Genomic DNA, 11,625 nt, shown 5'->3' on the forward strand with positions numbered 1-11,625 from the left:
CGGCAGGATACCACAGTGGGAACGCAAAAGAAAAAAAATCCCCCCATGTCACCTCGCTGGCTCCGTAGAATCTCAAACCTTTGGTTGAACTCAAAAAAAAAATTTGAACTCAGACAACATGAACATCCGCCCCAGATGTTTATGTTTTCTGAGTTAAAAACGTTTTTGAGTTCAACCAAAGGTTTGAGATTCTACGGAGCCAGCGAGGTGACATGGGGGGATTTTTTTTCTTTTGCGTTCCCACTGTGGTATCCTGCCGACAACGCCAAAAAACTGTGGTAGCAAGATTTACCAAGAATGCAGAAACACATTGGAATAAATGCACAGAAAGTCTGCGTGTATGGTCGTCAAATGATTTAATCTGAGCGACAACAAACAGAAGTCAATCAGCTAAGTCTGTCGTGTTGTGGCTAGCTCCTTAGCGGAGAGCGGCCGATAATAGAACATCATGTGACATGCTTACAACCAATCACAGATCGCCAACTGTAACCACCTAACCAATGACGGGGCTGTCAGCCTGGAAAACACCTTATCAGAATAAAAGAGGTCTTGCATCGCTGGAGTCTTGAAGTCTGGGCCGATAGAGTAAAACAGCCGAAACTAGTTAATCATAAGATATGATTTCTGGACAGTGTCAAGGCAGAACAGATATAAATAATTAGTCCATAACACCACGCAATACCTCGCAATACTTTTACGTTATCTCGCAAAATCTTTGTGTTACCTCACAATACTTTTGCATTACCTCACAAAATTGTTTTGCGTTCTCACGCAAAAGATTGTTTTGTATATGAACTGAATTAAATCAGACTTTTATTTTGAAATATCCGGTTACCAAAACAGGATGTGTCGCCACAAGTTCGTGAAATTGACATTGATGTTGCGTGGCTGCACTGTGTTAAAATATCGGCATATGACATACTTCCATGCGTGGCTGTGTGATATATTCATTCTGAAGCTGAATTAAAACAGTAGGCTAACTCGCTAATGGTGAGCATGTGAGTTTGTTAATAAACTGGCAGGCACAACAGTGATAAACTACTTTTGCGAGGGATCACAAAAGGTATTGCGAGGTAACGCAATACTACTGTGTGGGAACGCAAAAGAAAAAAAATCTCCCATGTCCCCTCATGGGCTCCATACCAAAGATTTCTGACTTGTGGAAAAAAATGATTGAATTGTTTTTTTAATTGAAATAGCTTTTTTTGTTTGGTTGAAATTATTCTTTTTGGTTGAAATTATTTGTTTTTGGTAGAATTTTTTTGATTGAAAAAAATTGATCGAATAATAAAAAACTAAATTACCTTCACAGATGTGATGCAGTTTTTAAAATGTGAACAAATGAGACAGCATACGTTTTATGCCTGTTATTTATATAACTGTAATTATGTCATCTGGACAACCAGCTGCTTTTCTCTGTGATGCATCTTGCCTTCAAGTCTGAAAGTTTCAAACTGTTAGCTTTATTGCTTTTCTAATTATTGCATAATGAGTTGATTCTTTCTTTTTTTAATGCCTAATCTGGTGCACATCTATTTAAATACAAAACAAAAGACTCAGCCAGGGTTTTTGTCAAGTTTTTCAAACCCTTTGTGTGTTTTCAGTCTGATATTTGACCCTGCATGCATTGTATTCCCAACCCACAGTGTTTGGTTTGTTTATGATTGGATGTGTTCTGTAATATCAGGTGTTTATGTTCCTGATTGTTCCAGGAAACTGGCTGAAGCGCTCCTCTCTGTCTGGACTGACGGATGGCGTCGAGGACCTGCTGGATATCAGCTCGGTGGATCGACTCTCCTTCATCCGTCAGAGCTCAAAAGTCAGTTTCCACAAGACAGACTGATCTTCCCGCTACGATCGCAAACATTCACCCATCCATAAATCATCTTCTATGGTTGGGTTTGACAGCAGCTGACCAAGAAGGAAACCCAGATATCACTGTACCCAGTGACACCTTATAGCACTTCCAAAGGTTTCCTTTCAGCGATGGGAGGCACCCAGGGCACGATTTCGGCATCAACGTGGCTGACTCCTTTTGATGGGGAGGAGCAGGGGGTCTACTCCAAGCTCGTACCCAGATAATTATTGGCCTTTTTGCACTGTAAGGCCCAGTCTGGGTTCAAACCTGGGTTCTCTGTATTTGCATTAGCCATTATGACCCAATTCCAGCCCAATTTTAGGAACTCAGAAACCTGTCRATCTATTCGGGCCAGGCTGCTAGGCCTGATTAGACGTCAGCTACTTTTGCTTCTTGATTGGTTTATACGTCACACAGATGAGATTAAATTTACTTAAATAYTTTGCAACGATTGTAAAGATTTTTTACTTGAGTTTAACTAAGCAACAACTCCAGCAAGATTCCAACAACAACAAGTTAACATTAGCTACCTTAATTTACACTACATGTGTTCCATCTCCGCTCTGCTCCGGTCCGACCTCCGCAGCAAATACGCACCCATCATAATCAATGAGAGTGTTTACACTGGCTGCGGACGGCGATCCGTCAAAATTAGAACAGATCCTATCTTTGCTGGACGACGGAGCTGCGCCGGAGTCAGGTTTTAAAGATTACGTCGCACCAACAGGAAAARAAATGAGCACAACATCTGCATTTTCAAAATAAGACACTATTCGGCGGAATAATTTCTCGGAATAATGTCGAAAGTGCAGCTATATTAATAAATATACGGATATATTTCTACACAAATGCTGTCAGAATGTATCGTTCTGTTTGGGAAGCAGATGGAAACATGTAGCATGAAGCTATGTGTACACACACGATACACGTGGATTTTATTTTGAAATCAGAAGTTTCAGAAAGCCGACAGCGAGACAGTTTCAACATAGATATTAAAAGCCTTTATATCATTGTTTTCAGCTGTGTTTGGAGTTCGTCTTTCACAGAATTTATTATTTTTTGCTGTGACTTCCACATTTATCACTGAATTTATCACGTGATCTGCTTCCTGCACGTCTGTCAGACCGGAGCGGAGCRGAGGTAGTGTAAACTGGACTTGAAACGGTGCAGCTGYGACCTGCGCACCGCAGCGGAGCGGAGACGGAACGCAAGTAATGTAAATCTGGGGTGAGCTTTCTGTCCTCGGTCGTCCTGCCCTCTCATCTTCTTCGTCATACTGCTGGATGGTACAATACAGTCTTGGGTACCTTTCCCACAAGCTCAATGTTGTCCATCGTTGTGTCACTAAAATGACATAATATTTGCCCATTTTTAATATCGTGATCCCTGCCCACGTCGAGGTGGCACTGTGCTCAAAGCAAAAACACCCTGAGCCGGGGTACAATAAGGCTAGGCCAGGCCTTACAGTGAAAATGACCATAAGCTGCTCATCCTACCTCTAAGGCTGAGCCTGGTCACTGAACAGAGGAATCTCCTTTCAGCTGTTTTCATCCAACATCTGTTTTTTTCAATCATGATTATAGGTGACCTTGTAGCCAAATGTGAGTTGGAATGTAGTCGAACCAATAAGTCAAGAACTTTTCTCCTTCTTCACCACGACAAACTGGAGCAACATCCTCATTACTGGGGACTAATACAGTGGTGTCAAGTCCTGGTCCTCAACGGCCACTATCCTATATGTTTTAGTTGTTTTTCTTATTTTAAGCAACTCGTTCATTCAAACCAAGTGTGTCAAAGCAGGGAAACATCTAAAATTTGGGCGTTCATAACTTTTATGAAGGAATTTCTGTTGAGTGTTTCTGTTGTTTGTTTTCACAACAGTAGTCGTTTCCTCTGACTACAAAACATCGTCAGTCCAGGTCTCAGAGTGGAGGTTTTTGGAAACAACTGGTATTGGTGTGAAATCGCACATGCACACCACAGATGGCTGCAGTCACTAGTTTTTCTTTGCTTGCACGAGAAGATAAACAACAGCAACAAAGGCAGACAGCAGAAACAAATTGTCATGTTTGATCTGAGAAGACTCCCAGTGTACACTTTCCTGAATCTTTCAGATTTATAATTTAAAGTTAAGTGTAGCTCAGCCTCAACATCAGTGCAAACAAACATTYATATAGTCAACATTTAGAATTTAACTGTTCTCATGATTGAGACTGAATTGTTTATGTGCATGTTTAAATACAAAAATCAAAGTGGCAGCTAGTGACCTGGCATTGAAACTATAGCAGATTCAATGTTTCTCATCTAAATGGAGATTGTGATCTACAGTGTTACAGTGAAGAAATTTAAAGTTATTAGAGGTTAGTACTGATGTTAAAAGCACAACACTATAATTTTAGGTTTTCCTTTTTATAATGTTGATAATGTTTAATCTATTATGTTTTGATTGAAATAGGTTCAGTTACATGTCTGAATTATATGACAACACATAATCAACCGTTATGAGAACAGTAGGTGAGAATTTTGTCTGAATGCCTGTGATTCAGCCGTAGGTCAGTAGGGGGTGAACTCAGGCATTGAAGACCCTGCATAAATTGATTAACTTCCTGGTTTGTCGCCAGTGTGGTTTCCTGTCAGCTCCGGTGACATTAAAMCTCACTCAGTTCCAGARTTCTGGTGTTGKATGGTTTGATTCCTTCCACAAATCATTTTATTTAACAATGGTGTTTTTAATATTGACTTCAGTCTATTGAACACATATTTTTCTTACAACAGTGTGACCGTGTAACTTTTACATAACCAGCATTGGAAAATCTATAACAAGACTGTTCATGTGTGAYGAGGTTACTAGAGGAGCTGACTCTGATATACTTCACACTCAGCTGTGAACCAGCCTAGTGCATGATGAAGGTCAAAGCCTGAAGACACAAAAACAGAACAATATCATCTGAAAGCTACAAAGAGCCAAGGTTCCTAAACCAGATGGCCTCCTCTTTACTCCTTGAGAACGTGCCCATGAACACCACAGAGAGAAGAAACAGGCTCAGTGGAACTTTGTGCTGAAAATGCAAGCAATTTGGGCTTTACAAGTTCTGATTTTAGGGATTTTTTTCTGTTTGAATATTTTAAGCCTTTTATTATTTTTAAACTCTTCATTATTTTATTGGTTATTTCATTGTTTATTTTTTACTAAAGTCACTTAGTTGAATATTTTTACGTATTCTGCTCTTTTTGAATTGCTTCTGTTTTCTTTTGCACAACTCATCCCTTCAGCTGTTAAGCTTTTTTGTGCACAACTTCTTACATTTTCCTTTTCTTATGAAATGTTTGTAATAAATGAAGTTCAAYTGTTTCTGGTGAAACCTTTGAGACAACGATGTGAATGACGCAGCTCCTCCCACCTGATGTTTTAGCTGTTTTGCGTTCATGCGTTCCAGGTGAAGTTCACGAGTGCAGTGAAGCTGTCCGAAGGGGTCGCTGCGGGGCCGGAGTACGGCCGGGACGAGGAGGAGAATTTCTTCAAGCGGCTCGGTAAATGGAGGTCTGGCAGGAGGAATCCATCCAAGCTTCACCACACAGAAGAGAAAGATGGTAGACCTCCCCCATCCCGGGGTGTCCCACACTCCACCGTCCTTTGTCTCCTCCTCCTTTTTTTTGTCCTCGTCTCTGTCTGTCCGTGTGGTGTKGTGTCTTGTCCCTCCTCACCGAGTCATGGTGGTCTGTTCCGCACTGACGGATCCTCTGTCCACCATCCTCCATGTCTGCTGCTGAGTGTAGTCTGTGTTTGAATCATACAGTATTTGTSAATCTCTTTGCTACAAAAAGCCTCCAGAAAGTCATTTATAAMAATGCAATGATGGCACACGAGAGACAGTTGACTCTAAGCTCCTATTTTAAGCTATAAAACACTTATTTTCAGTATTGTCATGTAGCTGGAGTTGCCAGTGATCCGTTACTTTGATCCACACCAGGAATCAGATTCCTGATTTCCTGACCTAGATTCAGATTTAGGTCTATGTTCCTGTCAATTAAACTGATAACATCCACCGGTGCAYAACACRGTCCATTTAAATCACTCTAACCGGAAAGTGAGACACCTTCTCTGAGACTTTGTTTCAACTCAAGTCAAAAGTAGAGACTTCAACCTTTAAACCAGTTTTTAAATTGTGTTGTTAGGCAAAGCAGAACCGGAGTTATGATAAATAGTAAATGCCACATTTTATTTTCTTAAAATGATGGTCTGATTTGATATGTGTAGGGTTGCATCCTGTTGCAAGCAGGAAACACGTTCCTGTGGAAAAAACCCACCTCAGTTTCATCCTTCTCTCCAGCCAAAAAGATAAAAACCCTCTAATGTTTTTMCTGACCAAGGCCCAAAGTTATTTGTCAAGCAGCAAAAAAATTTACAAGATGATGATGATGCCTTATTGTCCTTGTACAGAGCACAATGAAATTACATTTAAGATGAGGGATGAAGAAAAACAAAAAAGAGCGAGCAGCACTGACAGTAGGGGAGGGAGGAAGGAAGGGAGACCTGTTCCAGAACCTCACTTAAACGGGTCAATAGAGCCAAGGATCAGAGCTCTGGAGAACAGAGTAGGGTGTTTATGTTCCAGCCACAGAGAACACCTGGAGTCCAGGTAGACCCACTTTCCTCTCAAAGTAAAAAAAATGTTTTATCCACAAAGAGAACCAACAAGAAGGCAGCAAAAAGTAAAGAATCAGAGNAGGCCCAAAGTTATTTGTCAAGCAGCAAAAAAATTTACAAGATGATGATGATGCCTTATTGTCCTTGTACAGAGCACAATGAAATTACATTTAAGATGAGGGATGAAGAAAAACAAAAAAGAGCGAGCAGCACTGACAGTAGGGGAGGGAGGAAGGAAGGGAGACCTGTTCCAGAACCTCACTTAAACGGGTCAATAGAGCCAAGGATCAGAGCTCTGGAGAACAGAGTAGGGTGTTTATGTTCCAGCCACAGAGAACACCTGGAGTCCAGGTAGACCCACTTTCCTCTCAAAGTAAAAAAAATGTTTTATCCACAAAGAGAACCAACAAGAAGGCAGCAAAAAGTAAAGAATCAGAGAAAAATCATAAATTTTACATGTGAAAACTCAGGTTTTTAAGAAAATGGCCACTTACCAATTAATCAATCAGTAAGACCAATCAACTTTAGTTTAATTCAATTATCAATAACTTGCATCCCTATTTAGGTCCTATCTGGGTCCTGTAGCTCAGTTATAGCACAGATGTGGGCCAAGCCTGATATCCTCTTGTGGTTGAGTTYACGAAATTAAACAACCTCCCCAAATGACACTTTTAGGCCATGTTTGCAACTCAAATACAGCACTGATAAATGTAACGTGAGCTAAATGTGTCTAACATCTGAGTCAGACCTAACTTTGGTTACAGCAAGTGCTCTGTAAACAAAACAGAGCCCAAATATCATAAACAGGCATTAGTTGGGGCAAATAAAAGGAGTACAAGATGTGGCTAAAAAAKGAAAAAGAAAGCCAAATAGTGGTTTGTAATCAAACTAAACATCTAAACCTTATTGKACCAACCTGCCTATCAGGGTTACTTTCCCTGTGCTCTGACCCTCCAAATAGTTTAGTATAACTTGATTTTGTTCCTGTGTAACCCTAACTTTGGTAGCATCTCATTGGGGCGTCACTGTTGGAGAATAATTTGGGAAAGGAAATGTTTTTGTTGCAGTGTCAAAAATTTTGACGTGTTTGCAACCAATGAGCCATGTGGCCATGTTTTGAGCAGCCAACTTGTGAAAGTCACAGCCTATTTTTGTGTTCACTGCTTGCAAAACTGTATTCTAGGCTGCACATATTATTTTGTTGCCCACCTCTTACATCGAATCTTCCTCAGCCTGCTTTGTACCTAATGCCTTGGCAGCCTATCTATCAGTGTACTCGAGTACACTTTTGTAGAGTGGATGGGCTGATTTCAGACAAGTTTTTCAAAAATATTTACGTATTTGTCATTAGCTTGGTTGTTAGACCTGGGCATTTGGGGCCGTAGCCTCAAATGTCAGCATGTTATTCTAGTGCTTTGTTTTAATGAAACTAAACGGATAAATGTTTCATTTGACTGCAACCACTTTGAGAATATTTTGAGACATTTTAAAGAATATTTAGTACTAGAACACGAGGTTTTCTGACCTATAATACATTAAAGCAACTGGGATTATATTTATGAGAATGAACTGTAGGTGCCATCAGTGCAAATGTTCCCACTGGCTTTTTGAAACTTTTTGTGCAAAGCGTGCATAAAGCTCCAAAGATCACAACTACAGATATTCAGATGTATCTAAAACGCCACTTCTTACTAGAGTGGCTGCACATTTTAAAGCTCTGATTGGAAGAAAAAAAAAGCGCATTCAGATTTGGGCCAACTTTCTTAGAACCTCATGTTGTTCCCAACTCCACGTTTCCTTCTTTCCAGCTATGCACTTCCTGTTCTTTCCAACATCGTACCTACTCCTCTTTTTCACTTTGCAGTAAAAAGAGAAGAAAGGCCTTGTCTGTCTTGTATCTAGAGGACCATCTTTCTGCTGCCGAGCATATTTCTGTGCTTCTACAGGCATGTCGGTGCTCCGTCCGTCTCTTCTGTGGTGTGATGTCTGGTGGCATTTTTTTCCAGAGTTTCAGTGAGAAAACGGTATCATCTGCATACAGCTGTATTCTGTGTGGCAAATATTGCACTTGTCATTTTAATTTAACTTCTGGGATTTTCTGAAAAGGATATACTGTATATCCAGTGGTGGGCACTGGTAACCAGAAAGTTAACTTTGCAAATGCTAAACCTCTAAACATGTAAGAAAATTACCGGAAGCTAATGCTAACTGATAATGGCTAACTTAAGATTTACCATTTAAACATAGACRTTTGGTATCCACAGAAACATCAGATTGTTGGCTAAAAGCACATAAAAACATTTTATGACCACTAAATTCAGTTAAAACCATAAGCATTTCAATCGGCAGGTAACCAAATTGCACAAAGTCACGTAAACAAAAAAACTTGGTCTCCGCTGTTCAACCCTTGGCTTCTTCACACACAACCAACATGTCTGCTGAAAGCACAAACAGATTTGAAAACTATACGTTTCATCACAATCCAACCASGATTCACTAAACCACAGCTTTAGGACATTTTCCTCRTCCAAAATGATCCTTTCTGACCATATTACAAGGGTTTGAGCGGATGACTATGACTCGATCTGCATAACATCTTTGTCCGCTTTCTATTGAAGACTAACGCAGGTGGATACACAAAATGCCACACACACACAAGGTGCGTGATGCAGGTGTGCAGKGCTACATGTGTGAGGGGATAGGTGCTTTGTTTTTAACAGACTTCAMGTTAGCAGAACTAAATTTAGAKGAAGCTAATTGGTCCGCTAACAGTTWASTTAGYGAAAACGCTAGCCTGCTAAATGAAAAGTTAGCTCCTCTGTTAGCGAATTACCGGAGCTGTGCCCACCACTGTATATATCCTTATATCAGGATGCTGGAGAGTGTCCTCGTCAGTCCAGTCTGTTTCTTATATATTTTTTCTTTCTCACTGCTGAGTTCTCGTGAGAGCAGAAAAGGAAAAACTCAAGTGTAATTTGCCCGTGGCTGTGGGTCATCTCAGCTTCATTTGTCAGTGGCTCTTTTGGTGGAACTTGTTAAATGTTCTGGATGTTGCTTCATGCAGAGTCTTAAGAGTCAATAATTCATAATTTCTCAGCAAAAATAAATCCTTTCACTTGCTGCGTTATACCCCTTTCTTTTCCCTCCTTTCTTTCCTCTCACCCTCCAGGTCCTCATGGTTTTCAGGAGCGACTGGCAGCCAGTCAGGAGGCCATGAAAAACAAAAATGTGGTGAATCTAGGTGCGATCCGACAAGGAATGAAGCGCTTTCAGTTCCTCCTGAACTGCTGCGAGCCGGGAACCATCCCTGACGCCTCCATCCTTGCTGCCGCTCTCGACTTGGTACGTTTCTCGTTAAAAAATGATATAAACAAGCTGCACCGAGCTGTTTAATCATTCCACGTTTACGTACTTTTAGGAGGCTCCTGTTGTGGCGCGGGCTTCCCTTTTCCTTGAATGCGCCCGATTTGTCCACCGCTGTAACCGCGGCAATTGGCCAGAGTGGATGAAGGGCCACCATGTAAACATCACTAAGAAAGGCTTATCCAGGGGCCGATCCCCGATAGTTGGCAACAAAAGAAACCAGAAGCTCCAGTGGAACGCTGCCAAACATTTCTGCCAGTGGGGAGATGTGGGTTAAACGTTTCACACAAATGTGCAAAACCACGATTTATAACGCAGCTTTTTTTTAATCATAAACGTGTTTGACGTTCCAGGCAATCGGCACAAGACTCAGTGAACTGTGTCACTCAGATAGTGAGAGCCCCGCCAACATCCTGGGTTACATTTATGATGAAGAAACCAAACGAAGAATGAGGAAAGAAGATGAGGAGGAGGACTATTTAGATGACAGTGAGTTGGATCAGCATCTTTATTAAAACTTCTATTTTTTGAGATTCTTTTATCAAAGGAATAAGATCATGGAAAAATCCCATAGACTGACTTAAAAACAAAAAAGTTCATGAATTTTATTAACAGATTTAAACCCCAGTTTTGAATTTTGTTTGAGAATAATTTGGATATTGTTTTATTTTGAAGTCTTCTTCACTCAAGGTGGAATGAGATCACATATAATTTCCATGATGTTTTTTGGGTACACAAGTTTGGACTSTGGATTTTCTCTAATCTACACAGGAACTGAGAAAACGCCTTACAAAGCTTTTTCAACAAACAAGAAAAGAATCATGTCAGCTGTTTAAAAGTTCTCAGAAGGGATTCRCTGATCTTTCAGACTGAGAGTCTGTGTCTTGAACTTGGCTGTAACCACAGTGTCCCTGCACTGGTGTCATGTTTAAGGGTGCACCGATTGTAGTTTTCTGGCCGATCACTGATCTTTATTAAGTCTGACCTGCTGATTTTGATTTTGGCTGATACTGATTTTTTAAAATACCTTACACTGTCAGGTGTTATAAGATCACAATACAGCTTCAATGTTCCAATATTATTTTATTGAAAAACATTGAACAAAACCCTTGAAACAATACAAACTGATCTTATCCAAGTTTAGTCCGATCTCCAATCTCCCAAAATTAAGGAAATCAGTGCCGATAAATTGGCCAGATGTTTATCGGTGCACCCCYAGTAATTTACTAACACTGTTAGAGAAAAATCCTTCCAGATTTCTGTTGGATYCTCAAACACTAGCACCGTTTGTCACGCACAGCTGGAGAGCTGGTTGAATTTGCRTCTTTGAAAAGAAAACTAAGAGGGGAAATACAATGTTAATTTTGGCTTTACATAAACATTTCAGTCCTGATAAGAGTAAGTGTTATTTATTAACTCTCTCAAGGCCCTGTCACATTTGTTAGGTTTTAGAGAACTTATGCCAATATGTTCATTAYGCAATTTCTCATGTGGTTTTCCATGTATGTCAACTTATGAATAACTTATATGAGACGTGTGTAAACTTATGCACAACTTACCTGTCTCATACCTGTAATTTATGCATAATTTATAAACAACACGTCAGCAGATGCCAACATGAGTGTCTGTAACTTATTCAAAACTTAAACATAACTTATGTGACTCACACCAGGGGTTCTTAACCTTTTTAACCTCGGGGCCCATTTGTTGAACATAGAGTGGCACGAGGCCCAGTCAGACATTACCAATGTATGGA

General features: G+C 40.3%; 1 protein-coding gene across 18 annotated transcripts in view; it reads left to right on the forward strand.

The window, feature by feature from the left end:
* unc80 (unc-80 homolog (C. elegans)) overlaps positions 1 to 11,625 on the forward strand; it is a 100,556-nt gene that overhangs the window by 44,849 nt on the left and 44,082 nt on the right. For 13 of the 18 annotated variants that reach the window (XM_014016077.1, XM_014016081.1, XM_014016076.1 and 10 more), the window contains 5 exons: positions 1,713 to 1,819; positions 5,296 to 5,449; positions 9,676 to 9,848; positions 9,925 to 10,137; positions 10,223 to 10,358. In XM_014016077.1, the coding sequence (XP_013871531.1) occupies positions 1,713 to 1,819; positions 5,296 to 5,449; positions 9,676 to 9,848; positions 9,925 to 10,137; positions 10,223 to 10,358 (783 nt within the window). The remainder of the gene's footprint in view (positions 1 to 1,712; positions 1,820 to 5,295; positions 5,450 to 9,675; positions 9,849 to 9,924; positions 10,138 to 10,222; positions 10,359 to 11,625) is intronic. The other 5 variants (XM_014016087.1, XM_014016092.1, XM_014016091.1 and 2 more) reach the window with 1 other exon arrangement.

The sequence above is a fragment of the Austrofundulus limnaeus genome, unplaced genomic scaffold (assembly GCF_001266775.1).
Source record: "Austrofundulus limnaeus strain Quisiro unplaced genomic scaffold, Austrofundulus_limnaeus-1.0 Scaffold138, whole genome shotgun sequence".
Lineage (NCBI taxonomy): Eukaryota > Metazoa > Chordata > Actinopteri > Cyprinodontiformes > Rivulidae > Austrofundulus > Austrofundulus limnaeus.